We start from the raw sequence: 17,733 nt of genomic DNA, 5'->3' as shown, positions 1-17,733 counted from the left end.
AAATGAATTAAACTGCATTTTTAGTTTATAAGGCTTCATTCACATATAGGCGTTTCAGATCGTGGGCAGAATTCCCGTTATTCTGCCGCGATCCTGAACCATTGCAAGTTAGGGACAGCGTGCGATTCCCGTGACTTGCAATGGCATCCCAAACGCGGCGTGATTTTGCAGCGATTGTCGCCCAAACGAATCCTGGTAAAATTGCACAAACAGAATCGCAAAACTCCTGTACAGTACAAGAATTTCTTGTGGGCGACAGGCGTCCCACAATTCTGTTTGCGTGATTTTACCGCGATTTGTTGGGTGACAATCGCTGAAAAATCGCGCTGCGTTTTGGGTGTTATAGCAAGTCACGGGAATCACATGGGCCTTCGCGACTTTCAACGGTTTGAGATTACGGGCAGAATGGCGGCGATTCTGCTTGCGATCGGAAACGCCTATATGTGAATGGAGCCTCATGCGCAGATTTAGTGAAGTTCCGCTTAAATATGTGTCAATGTTCTCTAAAAGCATTGAATGTCCTGAGAATGTAGCCAATGCTTTCACAGAGTCAGTAGACACTTTATTCAAGACTCCAGAATAGTTACTATTTAGGCAATTGAATCAATCCACGACAAAATGGCGGCAACCCGTAGCCTAACCCTGAAGCAAATGAGGGGACATTGTTTAAACGGGGTTTCCTACAATCTTTTAACTCTACCAAACGGAAAGTAAATCAAGCCGTTGCTGACGTCACCCCTGCTCGTCCATTGGCTGCCCCGTTTTCGCCGCTAGAGGTCCACCCCGCGCCTTGTTGTGTGCTATGAGGGCGAAGCGCTTCGGATGGAGCAGCATTTGAACGTCATTCACCGGAAGCCGTTATCGGATAGGGAAGTTGCAAATGTACCGGGAAGCGGCTGTGGTATGTGACCGCGTGACTGCGGTGGTGGGCGCCTTAGGCCACGCTGCCTGTAGTGTGCTGTGTGTGCGCGGAGGGCTGTGGGGTGGAATAGTCTAGAATGTCCGGGGTGCACATGTCATACAGGGCAGTCACTGCATGTAGGTATGTCTGTGGGATGGATGGCTGATGAGGAAGTACAGAGTCCAGGAAGTCAGGTGGTGCCAAGGGGCTCTGTGTCCCCATATCCTGGAATCTACAGCCCCTCCTCCCTGCTGAATTCAACAACATAGAAATCAGATCACTAAACTACACACACGTTATCATTACTATCATCATAAAAGGTTTTATAGCACAGCTGGATGTTCTGTTTAACCACTTCCCTTCCATCGCACATCCTAGATGAGGAGCTGGTATATCAGGATCATGGCGGCTTCATTTTTAGGTGACAGCGATCTGAGCGGCTCTACAGCCACCCGATCGCTTTCGCAGTCCTTGGAAGGGCCCCTCGTCATGGCTGTTCCACAAGGGAGCCCAGAACCGCTGCAGGCAGTAAAGCCAGAGAGGAACATCTGTACCCCCCTCCTTCTCTGGGATGCAAAAAGCCGGAAGCAGCGAGGATTTTTTTGCTTCCAGTCTCTGGGCTTCTCAGGCCGGTGTTCTGCAGATCGTCGGATAATGCCTCCAAAATCTGCGCATGTGCAGTGGTGACGTCACACCATCTGATCTGCCAATCAGCTGGCGTCACTTCAACACTGCGTATGCACAGATTGTCAGAGGCATTATCCGACAATCTGCAGTAATAGACAGAACACAATTGCACAGAGAGCGTGAGAAAGAATCTGACGCACGCTTTGCTGATCATTGTATAATGCCTCCGCCAATCTGCGCATGCGCAGTTTTGATGTCACGCCATCTGCCATCGGAGGCATTATCAGACGATCTTCAGTAATCTATAGAACATGCATTTGCAGAGAGAGCGAGGCACAATCAGATGATCAGATTCTGCCTCTGCGCTTTGTTGATCGTCAGATAATGCCTCTGACAATCTGCGCATGCGCAGTGGTGATGTCACGCCATCTGCCATCGGAGGCATTATCAGACGATTTTCAGTAATTGGAAGAACATGCATGCGCAGAGAGAGTGAGAGAATTTGACTCCAGGCTTTGCTGATCATTGTATAATGCCTCCGCCAATCTGCGCATGCGCAGTTTTGATGTCACGCCATCTGCCATCGGAGGCATTATCAGACGATCTGCAGTAATTGACAGAACACGCATGAGCAGAGAGCGCGAGGCAGAATCGGATGATCAGATTCTGCCTCCACGCTTTGCTAAACGTCGGATAATGCCTCCGACTATCTTCACATGCACAGTGTTGACATCACGCCAGCTGCCATCGGAGGCATTATCAGATGATCTGCAGTAATTGACAGAACACCGCGCTTTGCTGATCGTCAGGTAATGCCTCTGACAATCTGCACATACACAATGCTGAAGTCACGCCAGCTGATCAGCTGGAGTGACGTCACTACTGCGCATTTGCAGATCGTGGGAGGTATTATCCAACCGTCTGCAGTACTCTATAGAACACCCGTACAACCAGGGAAGCATCTGAGCAACCTAGAGCTGCACGGTTCAGGATAAAATTGAAATCATGATTTTTTTTGCTTAAAATAAAGATCACGATTCTGAAGAACTTTTTTTTTTTTTTAAAGAGTTACAACCCCTGAACAATATGTTATCAACCAAGATGGCAATAAAATTAGACTTAATACTCTTTGCTTCAATCAAATTTAAAGAAATGTAATGAAAAATAATGTAATGTGTAAAGAAATAAAAAAAATTAAAAATTACCAATAAGTTGAGTTGCACGATTAATCGTTAACAAAATCTCAATTCAACCCCCTCATGATCTTAATCCGGCATGTCCACCATTCATACAGTATACAGTGCAGAGCCGTTCTCTGCTCAACCACAGCTGTCAAAAAAAGAGCAGGCAAATGTTTATCAACATTGCTCAGCATTGGGAGATAACTATAAACAAAGTATCTTTTAGTTTAGATCAAAGTTTAGATCAAAGGGATGATCTTGGTCTGTAATAGGGATGCACCGAATAATCGGCGGCCGAACATTATTCGGCCGAAAATAGAAAAAATAGCACTTTCGGTGTTCGGCCGAATAAGTCAAAAGGCCGAATAATTTTGTGCCGAATAATAGGGCTGAACGATAGTCGATATGATATTGACTATCGTTCTGTGGCCGTAGGCGATATTCATATCGCCGAGGTCACGATATTTCAGGGGGAAGGGACTCGGAGGAGGACAGGAGGACTCACAGACTTCCGTGTTAGGCAGGGGAAGCCGGGACACTTCAGCGGTGAGCATACATACATTACTCACTCGTGCACTGCAGCCCGCCCCACACATTCAGTGAGTCTTACTCTCCTCCCTAGTTTTTTCAATGGCACATTCAGGAAGCCAATCACGCCGTGATTAGCTGCACAGCGAACCAATCACGCGTGCCTGCACACCTGATTGGTTCCGCTGTGCCGCTAATCATGGTGTGATTGGCTTCCTGAATGTGCCATTGAAAAAACTAGGGAGGAGAGTAAGACTCACTGAATGTGTGGGGCGGGCTGCAGTGCACGAGTGAGTAATGTATGTATGCGGCTGTGCTCCTTTCCAGGCTCCTACTAGTCCACCTCCAGCCTCCTACTACCACCACTATGAGAGACTGTCTGTCACTGTATAATCTGATCGAGTCCACACTGACACTGACTGAGTAATTGATGTTACCACATTAACCCTGACCTGCCCAGTGCCCTGTATGTGCAATTAAAATTTACAAGGCTGCCTGCATGCTTCCTGATTTCCATTCCCAGCATCCTTCCCAATCCCTACAGTGTCACTAACATTAACCCTATGGTACAAGGCTGCAGTGTGCACTGAATCCCATTCCCTACAGTAACATTTAGGGAGAGAGGACAAGAGAGAGAGGGACATGAGAGGACAAGAGAGAGAGAGAGTGAGAGGACAAGAGAGAGAGAGAGAGAGAGAGAGAGAGAGAGACAGACACGAGAGGACAAGAGAGAGGACAAAAAATTGGCAAAATAAATGGAAAAAATGCAAAACACCGCGTTCGGTATTCGGCCTTTGGCCAAACATTTTATTATTATTCGGCTTCGGCCAAGAATTTCATTTCGGTGCATCCCTAGTCTGTAAATGAGATCAATTTAACCCCATAAAGATCAGGCCTTTTTCTGACACTTGTTGCTTACAAGTTAAAATCAATACTTTTTGCTAAAAAATTACTAGGAACCCCCAAACATTATCGTTGCAATATTTTCACACTGCATTTGGGCAGAAGTCTTTTTTTTTTTGCAAAAAAATACACTTTAATGAATTAAAAAAAAAAAAAACTAAACTGTAAAGTTAGCCCAATTTTTTTGTATAATGTGAAAGATGAAGTTAAGCCGAGAATATTGTTCTTTATTCTAAGCGCAAAAATTTTGATTATCATTTTATCTAGAATCGTGCAGCTCTACCCTTAAGTTATATGAGGGTTTTTTTTTTAGTACCCGCAGATACCAATTACCGATACCTGCCGCAACTTTTTTGGTACAAAGCATTGAAAAGTTCTTTTACAAATATTTTTTTAATTTTGCGCTTTTTTTTTTAATGTGAAAAGTGTTATAAAAAAAAAATAAAAAATAATAAGCAAACAAAAAAAAAAGTTTTACTTATTAATAGTTTATAAAATAGAAGTAAATAGGCTGATTAGAATAAATTAAGGGGCTAAACAGGAACAAGTTAATAAAAACCCCAAAAAATAATAATTTCTTTAGGCCCCTTTCACACAGCTCTGTTCCGTCGATGGAGCCGTGCTGCTCAGCAGGGATCGATTCACCGATCCCTGCTGAGCAGGCGGATGACAGCTCCGTCTCCTCTATGTGTGCAGAGATGGAGCTGTCAGATCCCCGCTGTCCTCTATGGGGAGATCAGATGAGAACGGACCGCCTGTCCATTCTCATCCGATCTGCCAGATGGATGGAAAATAGGGTTTGACGGATCGGATTGGATATCAGCGGACATGTCTCTGCTGACATCCGATGCCCCATAGAGATGCATGGGGGAACCGTTCAGATCCGCCTTAAAAACTGACGGGTGGATCTGAGCGGTCCCCAAGTGTGAAAGGGGCCTTAAACTGACTTTATTTGTAGAAAATCTGTAAATGAATAAACAGAAGGACAGATAAGATGCAATGTTTCTTTTTATCCTGTCTCTTTCAGTGCTGAGCAATGTTGTTGATGAACATTGCCAGCTGCTTTTTTTTTTTGACAGCTGTGAGCAGGGGAACTGCCCTGCACTTTTTATATGAACCGTGGAAATGCTGGATCATGTGGGGGGGTCGAATGGAGAGCACAATATTTTAACGATTAATCGCGCAGCGCTAGAGCAAACACATCCTGGTTTGATCAGATGCTTTGAAGGGCAGAAGAGGGATTAATAAGACCCCAGAGCTCTCCATTGTCCCTGCCAAAGATATCACAAGGTACAATGTTCACTTCTTGTGATAGCAATAAAGTTGAATTAAAAAAGTTTAAAAAATAAAAGCATGGTTCATCTTTACCAAAAATACTGCTTATGCAGCTAAGCCCTCGTTCCCACTGAACGGGGGTTTGAAATCGTGCGAGTTCAGCTGTACTCACGTGATTTCAAACCCACATTTTGTGATTTGAATGACATCTGTGGGTTCATGCACAGATGTCTATTGAAATCGCCTCCAAAAGGAACTACTTTTTGAAATGGATGCGGCGCCGAAATGTCGGTGTCGCACCAATTGGGACATGTCAAATCACGCCGATGTGAACAGGGGCTAAGGGACATCTGTAGAATAAAACAAGCTGTGCAGTTTTTTTTACCAGAGTTAATAATGCCCTTGTTATAGGTGTGGGCCATTGTCAAAGGAAAAGATCCATAAGCCACACATCATGAGGCAGACCCATGTGTATGAAGTGAGATAAATGACAGCCTCAGCCCAGACTCCAGCCAGGCCCCCTATGTGTTTTGCTCTGCCTCCTGGAGCTTTTTCATGAGGGTGTGCCATCCCCATAATTAGGCTCCAAGGGGCAGAGGGAAACACATTGGTGGGTGTGGCCAGGCTGGAGTCTGGGCTGAGGCGGTCATTCATCTCACTTCATGCACATGGGTCTACTTCATGATGTGCGGCTTTTGGATCTTTTCCTTTGACATTGCTGGAGCTAGGACAAGCTCCCTGTCCCTGCCTGCACTCAAGTGGTCTAGTTGGACTTTACTTCTCTACCTGAGCGGCACTTAAATTTTGTCTCTTTGGGTCAGATGTGGGCCATTACTTACCTCATGAAGCCTGACCTGAAAGCTTCCAGGATGTTGCTAGATGATCAGATTTTTCTTTCCTGCAACATGAGAAGAAAATCACTTGATTCCCTCATCAACAGAGTCAGTGTTGATGGGGGAATCCCTCTTGCGGAGTTATTGTGTTCTTCTGGTGGGGGGAGCCGTCCTATCCAGGAGAACACTCATTGATTATTGCTAGCAGCTATAATCGCATGCTACAAGTCCAACATGGTTGTTGTACCTGCATTGATCGATGGACTTGGGTATAATCAGCCTGCCCATACGTGCTGGGGGGAGGGGATGGGGTTTGTGACATTGTCACATTGACATTGAGAAAAATAATTGTCTACAGCAAAGTGGAACTAAAGGGAGGATAGTCACCCTACCAGCGCTCGCTCACGACGTCTTCTTCTGTGTGCTGAGTTTGTCATCTTTATTGGCCAGCATGGGATGACGTCACTCCTGCGCATGAGCAGGAGCTAATTATCCTGGCACACAGGATTGGCCCGGCCGGTGTAAGTTTAGCTGCGCATGTGTAGCTCAGTTTACAGTTCGGGGATCACTCTGAGCAGGTAGATACGTTTTATTACAGAAGAGACATTTCATGTTTCTTCCGCAATAAAATACCTACCTACTCAGAGTGTATCATAGAGCAACTTTACTTCTGCTTTAAATTGTTTTACGTGGGCACATAGCGCATCCTTCAACCTAAAGTGACACCAAACCTTGGTTTAAAAAGAAAAACATCTATTCAAGTATGTATTCTTAAAGTGTTACTAAACCCACAACAGTAAGTATATTCAGGAAAGAATGCTTGTTATACTAACTGTGGAACCTAGTCACAAGACTGCTATATACTGCTGATGAGAAAAGGTATTTAGCAGTTTATATTTACTAAAAGAATTGCATTTCCCTGTTCTGTGTATTGTGGGAGACCAGATATAGTGAATGCAGGCTCCTGGGTTTAGTTAGGCTCCTTTCACACGGTCCGCTCTGTCGGCGGACTTCGTGCTGCTCAGCGGGGGGATTGATGCACCGATCCCCACTGAGCAGGCAGGTGACAGCCCCGTCTCAGCTCTGTGTGCGGAGAGGGAGGTGTCAGAGCCCGATGCATCTCTATGGGGGAATCGGATGAGAGCGGACCGCCTGTCTGCTCTCATCCGATCCCCTGGACGGATGGAGAATAGGGTTTCCATCCGTCCAGATTTCACGGACAGGATCGGATACGGATGGCAGCGGACATGTCTAGGGATGCATGAAGGATCTGATCAGGTCCGCCTAAAAAACTGACAGGCGGATCAGATCGTTTGTGTGAAAGAGGCCTAAAACTTAAATTCAGAAAGTTACTGTCTATTGCGCTCAGACTCCTTTTTAAATCTGTTTTTTTTTTTTTTTTTTTTTGCTGTTCTGGTTTGACTTCCTTTTGGAGGGTGGCTACATTTGGTCTCCATGGTCCCACCATATGTAGCAACAAAGTCACTCTGTCCTGTTTATTCCCGAGATAAACGATAGATAGATAGCTAGATAGAGAGCAGTGCGCCTGACCGCAACTAACATGCGCTATACATTCCTAACAAACAGAAGTAAGAGGGAAAAGGAGAGGCCTCTAGAGATCAAAGAGGATGTTGCAAGTAGGCAAAAAAAAAAAACATAAAAAGCTATTTTATAACAATAGATTTCAGGGTCATTAGGTGGTGAATGTGTGTATGAATGATTTTTTTAAAAAAGGACATAATTTAGTGTTGCTTTAAAGAGCGTGCCTTACTATACCACCCTCACGTATACTCCACTTTGCTGCTGATCTGCCACACATACCTGGAACTCCCAGATATGAGGGCGCATATGACTGACTGACACATTGCTGCATTGATCCAATAGAGTGTTGTCACACTTGGGCAGGAAGTGTTTGATTGGCAGGATAATCAGGTGATAATAAAGGGAAATATATATATAAAATATATTACATTTTTATTTGGGTTAGATCCCCTGTAAGCCTAGCCCCACCCCTTCACTGTCTGAATTTCCCTGCTGGTCAAGGATGGCCCCTATCGCCAAATATAACAATTTATATCTTGAGCAGCAATCATTCCTAAGCTGGACCGAGGGAGTTTGCAAAGGAAAGTTTATCTCATAAATTACACAAAAAAAGCTGCGCTCAGATCGATTGAAGCAAAAAAATGGCATTAAATGAGAAATGTCTTATTTGCAAAAGGTCAGCTGCTGCACATATGTAGGATAAAACCTAACATAAGACAATAAAAGGAGGTGCAGCGCTATGGGGAAGTCCTTAGGCAGAGATCAGCTGATCCGGCAAGTGAGTGACACCACCACCAACCACACTGCCTCTTACCATCCGACCAATGTCATCAGAGCATTTTCATATATCCCACATCATGCTCTTCCGGTCTCCTTAATCCCAGATAACACTCTCATGGATTAGCTGGTACCTCCAAAAAGCATGTGCAGGTCAAAGATGGTTTGGTGCTGTGTTGGTGGTGGAGTCACTCACTTGCTGGATCAGCTGATCTCTGCCTAAGGACTTTGGACTGATTGGACTTACCCATAGCGCTGTACCTCCTTTTATTGTCTGTTTATCTCATGTTAATGGGCTGCTGTATACATGTCTTCCTTCAGTATTCACTGATGTTACATTCTGAATGCAATAAGCTGATACTCAACAGGTCTGATAATATTGCTGACACAGAGTTCGCTGCAGTAGAGATAATTAATTGTGTAAGGTCCCTTTAACCCGGGTGTTCCGGCAGATGGTTTTTGACCTGCAATTATACGGATCAAAAATGTACTGTAGTGTGTCTATATGAGTGGCCGAATGTATGCAGACACCCATCTGCCTGTATCTGCTGACATCCGGGTCCCTTCAGGGATTTGTCATCCCCAGTGCAATAAGTTTGTGTCCAGGTCTGTTTTCACTAACCTGACTAAATGTTGGCGAATATTGGCAGATAAATGTCCCCTTATATCCATCCAGCCAGAGGGATTACATGGGTGCCTTTTTCCCTCCATCCAAAGATGGAGGAGAAATGGTAACCGATAAAACATATATGACATCCATTTCCATTCTCACCTGAATGGCAGGGGAACAGTCCAGGAGGGCCCCCGTGTAAAAGGGTCCTAAATGAACAGTCCCATACAGCACTTTTAGGTCCATTTAATGCAAGAAGCATAGAAGGTTGTGGTATTGTAAGAGAAAGACAGAAGTAATGCCTTAATCCTTGTGCAGCAAACTCTGCAATTGTGATTATACAGAAGCTGATGGCCGTGGACGTGTGATCTGGATGGCCCACTGACCTATTTATTGGTACCATCAACAGCAAACTCTTCCTAGTAGAGTTCTGTCCATCTGCTGTAGTGTTTCACCTCTCTTGCTGGATTTGACAAAAAGTAATGAGAATAAAAAAATCTGACAGTTAGAGCCCCCCTGTAACAAATATAGCTAATAAGTGAGAGTTCTTCTGTAGGGTTCTTGTTCCAGGAGTCAGTAATGGGTATCTGGTTCACATCTATGTGGGTATCACAGCAATTCCCCCACCCCCAGTTAAAGCATACTGCTGTTTAAAATTGCTCACGCATCTAAAATCCTAGCTCATTTGTGGGAACTGCAGGAAAATTGCATGGTGCAAAAGCACTATGCAATTTCCCGCCCGCTGCGTTTTTAAAATGCTGCATGTGTTTTATTTTCTGTGGGAAACACAGGCCTGGCTGTCTCCTAGGAATGGGTTTCCATGCCCGCACAAACTTGGGCCGCAAACCCGCATAGATGTGAACCAGGCCTTAAAAAGCTGATAAGTGAATAAACTCGTTAACATCTCAGATCTTACGTGTCTTTAGAAGAAAAACACGGTATAAATGAATATTATAGCAATCTATTTTGACAAAAAAAGCAGCCAGAATTGCTTTCCTAATTCTGCAAAAAAAATGTAGTTTCTAGTTCGTTGTAATTTCGGCAGAAGAAGTTTGTAATTAGAAGTTTATTTGTAATGGGCTTATTGCTTTTCTTAGTATTTTGCTTCATATTGCAAGTATACCCTGAAATATTCTTGCAAATACTTCAATAAGCAGTTCAACTTGGAAAAATCTGCTAAGGCTTCTTCACTTTTGCAGGGAATAGCGGATTGATTATCGCACCATTTGGACAGATCATGTGACTATAGTAGGCAGAACCTCCCTCCTAATTGGCATACCTTGTTATCAAGTGCACTGCAGAACAGTAATCTAATGTGACGTGTAAGTATTTTTCCTTATACTGTCCATACACTTCGTTTTTTTTTTTGTTGTTTTGGTTTATTTTATTGTTCTGCCAGAGGGCTGAAAAAAAAAAAAAGTTTAAAAGGTTCCTCCATCTACGCAAACAAGGTAGTTGGAGGAATCCTCCCCACCAGGACATTGTATTCTGACAGTTACTGCTGCCGTTGTCAGAATATACTGATCCCTCTACTGCTGATTAGGAAAATGAACGGTCTGGTAACCTCCTGGGATCTGCTCTGACGTGTCTCAGAAGGTTGCGGAGAAGACGAGAACTTCCAGTGGATCGCCATATTAGTAGTCAGAGTGGATACCTGCCAAAACCAGGTACCCACCCTCCCCTCCACCAAAAAAAGTGCCAAAAATAGAAGAGGGGGGGAAGGCATAAAGTGTAACTTCCCTGTTAAACTGCTTTTGTCAATTCTCTTGTCATTCTTATACAGGAAGGTGTAAGCCAGTGATGGCGAACCTTGGCACCCCAGATGTTTTGGAACTACATTTCCCATAATGATCATGCACACTGCAGTGTAGTGGAGTATCATGGGGAATGTAGTTCCAAAACATCTGGGTTGCCAAGGTTCGCCATCACTGGTGTAAGCTATATGTTTTGTACGTGTAGGTTTACAAATTCACTGTGTAATGTCACTCCTTTAAAAAAACAGTAGCTAAAAAAATAAGGTTCCCTAACTCTAAAGTGGGCCATAGACACTGAAGGACAGCCCTCTGAAGATGTCTGCAAATGCCCCATATACATTAGATCTACAACCTGACCAGCAGTCTGGGGTCTTTTTGTCTACGAGCACCCTAAAATACAGGTGTACTTTGGAATAAACATTCACCAACCAGACAACCTCCAGTGTTTTACAGATGGTCCGAAATTCTATTCACTGCCACCCTATTGACTTGAGTGGCACTGCACACAGAGGATCTCCAGTTTTGATAAACACACTTTAATGAAGTCAACGGGGACTCAGTTAAAGGAGGAGGATGTCTGATTTTGCAAAAGCCACTCGGAGAAGCTGGGTTGTGGAGGTGGAGCAGTTTAGTGTCTTGGGAGAGGGGGTTTAGTTTGACTAGTGAACATTTTAATTAAGATAATTTTAAGGATAAACTAGCAAAGAAAATCTTTCTCCTATATTATGTAGAGAGGGTACAGATGACGGGATCCTTTGGAGGCAGGGATTGATAATTGAGTTGGTGTTCTTTGTGAAATTCTATTGAATTCTTTGCTGCTGCATAAATGTGTAGTCAGCACCGCTGTACGAGACATGCTGCACCCTTGGCTCCTATAAATGTCTATATAATCATGTTTTTTGTTTTTTTTTCTTGTAGACTGAACTTAATTTTGTGGGAACTGAACATCAAGCAAAAAGCAATCTACAGAAAGAAGCCAAGATTACGTGGAACTGTGTTGCTTCCCAAGCATGGCCGTACAAGAGCCAAGAAAGGCTAGATCGCTCAGCCTTGCAGGAATTGCTCAGATTTCCAATGATATCTCTAGGAAGTTCTTGGATCGCAGTGACTTGTCCAGGCTCTTACGAATTGCTTCAAATTTCCTTAAAGATCATACTCAGGTGTTGGTGGAACTGGACAGCTTCTTTGTTCTTGATCCAAGTGCCAAAATAAAGTTAGTGTTTGTGGAAGACACTGTTTTGGTGAAGAACATTTTTGTTATGTCCTCTTCTATGCAAGAACTCGCTCAAAGGTCACCTGAAAACCTTTATGTTGATCTACAGAGTAACATTGGCCCAGGGCTGAACTTATACAGTGTGTCTTGTGAAGATGAGTCTGGTTGGAACATGTGTGCTAGTTGCATATCTAAAACCAACAACCAAGACACAGTGAGGTTTCTCATTGTTTCCGTTTTGCAAAGCATACCAAAAATGAAAGCTCAGATCAAATCCATCACAATTCATCCTGAGATCGCAGATTTTAGAGACCTGAATAACCTCGTACCTAATGCCACTATCAAGCATTGCATGTCACTAATTGTCAGAGTGATAGAGGGGAAAACTGCTCATTTACCACTTCCCACCCAGTCACAGATTAAAAATATTTTGCAGGCCCTGTGTTTTTCCCGTTCCTTAAAAATCTACAATCGCCACCTCAATGAATTGAAAGCTTTATGTCCAGTAGATGTGTATCAGTACTACATTGACACATGGCATCCTAGCAGGAAAGAATGGTGTACAAAGGACAGCAAAAGAGTAAAAACTGAGAAATCATTGTATACCTACTCTGGGTCTCTACAATACACCCTTTCAACAAAAATGGGGATTTTGCCATCATTGTACCAGTGCCTCCGTGTCCTTTTGCGTGAGACCCTTGAGTTACAAAGTGTACCAGAAACCTTACTTGAGGTCTATACTGATCTTGTGCCTATTACTTCAACAACAATAACAACCGAAACAGAAACTGCTGCTGCTACTACTATTACTATTACTACTACTACTACTACTACTACTACTACTACTGCTACTGATGCTTCTGAAGAGGTAAAGTTTAAGGTGTATTTATTGCTAAATGTACATACTTGCAGAATTCATGGTGATCTGTTATCCCATACCTGAAAGATGCTCTGTTGTAAGACTAAAGAACACCAAGAAGTACTTTAGTGCACAGCTATGCCTTTGTATATTGACTTTAAAAAATTAAATATATGTGTAACACAGAGGTGTATATCAATATTCAGCGCAGTAGGCAGAATCATTTTACCTTTTTTAGAAGACTTTCAGATTTATTCTCCTCACTTGTCAGCTTTGCAAAAGTTCTCGATCACCTAGCATTAGAGCAGGGTCTCCAAACTTTCTAACCAAAGGGCCACTATACTGTCCTTCAAACTTTAAAGGGGCCAGACTGTGGTCAGTGGGAGAAGAAATTGTCCTGACTTCAGTGGAGTTGAACAATGCTCCATTGTTGGTATTGGGGGGGGGGGAGGAGTAATAATGCCCCATCATTGTTGTAAGGTGGGAAAACCATGCCCTATTTTTGGTATTACGGGGAGAAACAGTGCCCTATTATTGGTATTGCGGGGAGAAACCGTGCCCCATCATTGGTGTCAGTGGGAGGAATAGTGCCCCATCATTGGTGTCAGTGGGAGGAATAGTGCCCCGTCATTGGTGTCAGTGGGAGCTATAGTGCCCCATCATTGGTGTCAGTGGGAGGAATAGTGCCCCATCATTGGTGTCAGTGGGAGGAATAGTGCCCCATCATTGGTGTCAGTGGGAGGAATAGTGCCCCGTCATTGGTGTCAGTGGGAGCTATAGTGCCCCATCATTGGTGTCAGTGGGAGCTATAGTGCCCCATCATTGGTGTCAGTGGGAGCTATAGTGCCCCATCATTGGTGTCAGTGGGAGCTATAGTGCCCCATCATTGGTGTCAGTGGGAGCTATAGTGCCCCATCATTGGTGTCAGTGGGAGCTATAGTGCCCTATCATTGGTGTCAGTGGGAGGTATAGTGCCCCATCATTGGTGTCAGCGGGAGGTATAGTGCCCCATCATTGGTGTCAGTGGGAGGAATAGTGTCCCATCATTGGTGTCAGTGGGAGGAATCTTGCCCCTTCATTAGTGTCAGTGGGAGGAATCTTGCCCCTTCATTGGTGTCAGTGGGAGGAATCTTGCCCCTTCATTGGTGTCAGTGGGAGGAATCTTGCCCCTCCATTGGTGTCAGTGGGAGGAATCTTGCCCCTCCATTGGTGTCAGTGGGAGGAATCTTGCCCCTCCATTGGTGTCAATGGGAGGAATCTTGCCCCTCCATTGGTGTCAATGGGAGGAATCTTGCCCCTTCTTTGGTGTCAGTGGGAGGAATCTTGCCCCTTCATTGGTGTCAGTGGGAGGAATCTTGCCCCTCCATTGGTGTCAGTGGGAGGAACCTTGCCCCTCCATTGGTGTCAGTGGGAGGAATCTTGCCCCTCCATTGGTGTCAGTGGGAGGAATCTTGCCCCTCCATTGGTGTCAGTGGGAGGAATCTTGCCCCTCCATTGGTGTCAGTGGGAGGAATCTTGCCCCTCCATTGGTGTCAGTGGGAGGAATCTTGCCCCTCCATTGGTGTCAGTGGGAGGAATCTTGCCCCTCCATTGGTGTCAGTGGGAGGAATCTTGCCCCTCCATTGGTGTCAGTGGGAGGAATCTTGCCCCTCCATTGGTGTCAGTGGGAGGAATCTTGCCCCTTCATTGGTATCAGTGGGAGGAATCTTGCCCCTTCATTGGTGTCAGTGGGCGAAATCTTGCCCCTCTATTGGTGTCAGTGGGAGGAATCTTGCCCCTCCATTGGTGTCAGTGGGAGGAATCTTGCCCCTCCATTGGTGTCAGTGGGAGGAATCTTGCCCCTCCATTGGTGTCAGTGGGAGGAATCTTGCCCCTCCATTGGTGTCAGTGGGAGGAATCTTGCCCCTCCATTGGTGTCAGTGGGAGGAATCTTGCCCCTCCATTGGTGTCAGTGGGAGGAATCTTGCCCCTCCATTGGTGTCAGTGGGAGGAATCTTGCCCCTCCATTGGTGTCAGTGGGAGGAATCTTGCCCCTTCATTGGTATCAGTGGGAGGAATCTTGCCCCTTCATTGGTGTCAGTGGGCGAAATCTTGCCCCTCTATTGGTGTCAGTGGGAGGAATCTTGCCCCTCCATTGGTGTCAGTGGGAGGAATCTTGCCCCTCCATTGGTGTCAGTGGGAGGAATCTTGCCCCTCCATTGGTGTCAGTGGGAGGAATCTTGCCCCTCCATTGGTGTCAGTGGGAGGAATCTTGCCCCTTCATTTGAAACTGAATGGATTATTTTACAAGGCAATCATTTACAATTACTTTTGGAATACATGGCTTGTGAGTGTATTATATATATATATATATATATATATATATATATATATATATATATATATATATATATATATATATATATATATATATATATATATACATATATTATATTTTTTTTTTTGTTCATCTCCCTTTTCTGTGCCCTTTAACATGATCCAATACTTCCCAATGTGTTGAATACCCGGTCCCCCATCGCATTCTGCAGTTCTTTCCTTCTGCTTGCATGTCCTTTATTGACCTAGGTGCCAGCAATAGAAAACCACAGTGCATGGTGGAGCAGCAAGGTTACAACATTCTAGAAGTCTTGAATGCCAACTTAGAGTTTTAGGACACAGGCTGATGCTGTAATGCCATTGTGCAATCATTGGGAATTGCAATTCTTCAGATAGCAGGCATGAGTTTTGCTGCAGTGTAGAGAGCATGTCTCTAGAGCTGGACAAAGGATTACCAAGGGGATTCCCTTTCAATGTGTGGTGATCTGCTTTTTGCGTTCGGAACTCTGGAATGACTTGGGCTGTGCTTAGTGAAAGCAGTATTCAACCGAAAAGCAAACCCCTTTTTTAACAGTAAAAAACAGTTTAAACATTTCAAAGTTGCAATGTAACAAAAAGACAGACAAATCATAGCCAACATACAGAAAATCGTATGCGGAGAAGTTCGACATCTGTATTGACCTCACAGAAACCATAGTTCAAGACATCTTGTATGCCCATATTACAAGAGCATGCATCATCAACAATCTAAGAAAAAGGGAAATTGGGGGGTAGAGAAGGGGTTTTCATCCGGACAAAATTTTGTCATTTTTCTAGATGGGCAGCCTCTGCTTATATCTGTCAACTGGCACATAGAGAGTTTGGATCTGACAGCCAGGCACCACAAGTTATAGGATGATGGTGAGGAGAGTTTCTATTTAAAGCGGTAGTATACTCCGCCATTAAACTTTTACCTACAGGTAAGCATATAATAAGGCTTACCTGTAGGTAAATGAATATCTCCTAAACCTGCATGGTTTAGGAGATATTCGCCCTGCATGCAGCCGCTGATAGCAGCGGCGCATGCGCTCTGAAGGTCTGGCGGACCTTCAGAGCTGTTTGCCGGCTCCTTGCCGGAAAGTAAACTCCCGCACGCATGCGCGTGAGTGATGTCATCGCGGCTCTAGACCCTCACTGCGCCGGAGCCGCCGAACCCGTAAGAGACGCAGAGGGAACATGACAGCTGCCTCAGTGTTGTCTGTTCTCGGGGCTTCGTTCTAAGGTATTTCTTAATGAGCTAGTATGCGATGCAAACTAGCTCATTATGCCTTTGTGTTGCAGGGTTTTTTTTTTTTGTGAGGCTTTAAGAAGAATTTATCTTCTAGTGTAGTAAGATACAAAAAAAAACAGTAATTTGGGGATGAATGGGGATATTGTCATACATACCCAGCAATAGTACAGTAGGATCTGGTTGGAAGGGTAGTTTAAGTGCCTTTGGAAAAAAAATGTTTATTATATTGTATCCTTCCAATTCTTAGATGTGATTGCTGCATCAGTTTTTATTTTTAGGCTTTCTTTCATTTTTTTTCATATGCTGATCCAACCAGTAAGTCTGTTTTTTCAAAAGAACAAGCGTTCCTCCAGATGTATCAGTTTACAGGGATGAGACAAACCATTTAACTCACAGGGGTTCCTACTATGATCAGCTTTTATTCAATAATGTAAAACCTTTATCCCAAAAGGAAAAAAAAATGCTGTAACTGGTTTTAAAGTGTTTGCTGGAGTTTGACTTCAATTTATTATTGCATTTAAATCTGCTAGTAAATTTAAAGTGGTTGTATCCCAGGTGTAAAAAACAAACAAACAAAAAAACAAAAACCCTGCAGGACAATGGCATAATGTGCTAGTATGCATAGCATACTAGCACATTATAAAATACTTACCTTAGAACGAAGCCCCCACATTTTCACCTGGACACCGCTGAGGGAGCTGTCATGTTCCCTCGGCGTCTCTTCCGTGTGCGGCAGCTCCGGCGCTGTGAGTGGCCGGAGCAGCGATGACCTCACCTCCGCGCATGTGCGCGGGAGTTCACTTTCCCGGCAAGGAGCTCCTGAGGTGCATGCAGGGTGAATATCTCGTAAACCGTGCAGGTTTAGGAGAGATTCATTTTACCTACAGGTAAGCCTTATTATAAGCTTACCTATAGGTAAAAATTAAAAAGAGGAATATACTACTGCTTTAACACTACCTTTCCCACCAGACTGACACTGATGCTGTCTGCTGTGCTCCTTCATCCAGAATGGGGGCCACTCTAATACAGGAGGTGTCAGTGGCCAGATCAGGTGAAAACAGAGGGGCAAAAAAAGCAAAACGAATGCAGCCACCATGTGATTGGTAAACTGCAATGTATTACATTTGTGGTTTTAGGTTTAATA

At 44.2% G+C, this 17,733-nt stretch overlaps 1 protein-coding gene across 2 annotated transcripts in view; it reads left to right on the top strand.

Moving 5' to 3' along the window:
- Window positions 1-716: 716 nt before the first annotated feature.
- The window catches only part of ZSWIM9 (zinc finger SWIM-type containing 9), a 50,944-nt gene continuing 33,927 nt past the window's right edge, over window positions 717-17,733 (top strand). For both annotated transcript variants that reach the window (XM_082273436.1, XM_082273435.1), the window contains exons 1-3: window positions 717-901; window positions 10,377-10,499; window positions 11,850-13,012. In XM_082273436.1, the coding sequence (XP_082129562.1) occupies window positions 11,942-13,012 (1,071 nt within the window). In that variant the 5' untranslated portion in view covers window positions 717-901; window positions 10,377-10,499; window positions 11,850-11,941. The remainder of the gene's footprint in view (window positions 902-10,376; window positions 10,500-11,849; window positions 13,013-17,733) is intronic.

The sequence above is a fragment of the Pelophylax lessonae genome (assembly GCF_965119305.1).
Source record: "Pelophylax lessonae genome assembly, chromosome: 12".
In the NCBI taxonomy this organism is placed as follows: Eukaryota; Metazoa; Chordata; class Amphibia; order Anura; family Ranidae; genus Pelophylax; species Pelophylax lessonae.
Note: the sequence above shows the minus strand (reverse complement) of the source record. Positions and strands in the feature narration are given on the sequence as shown.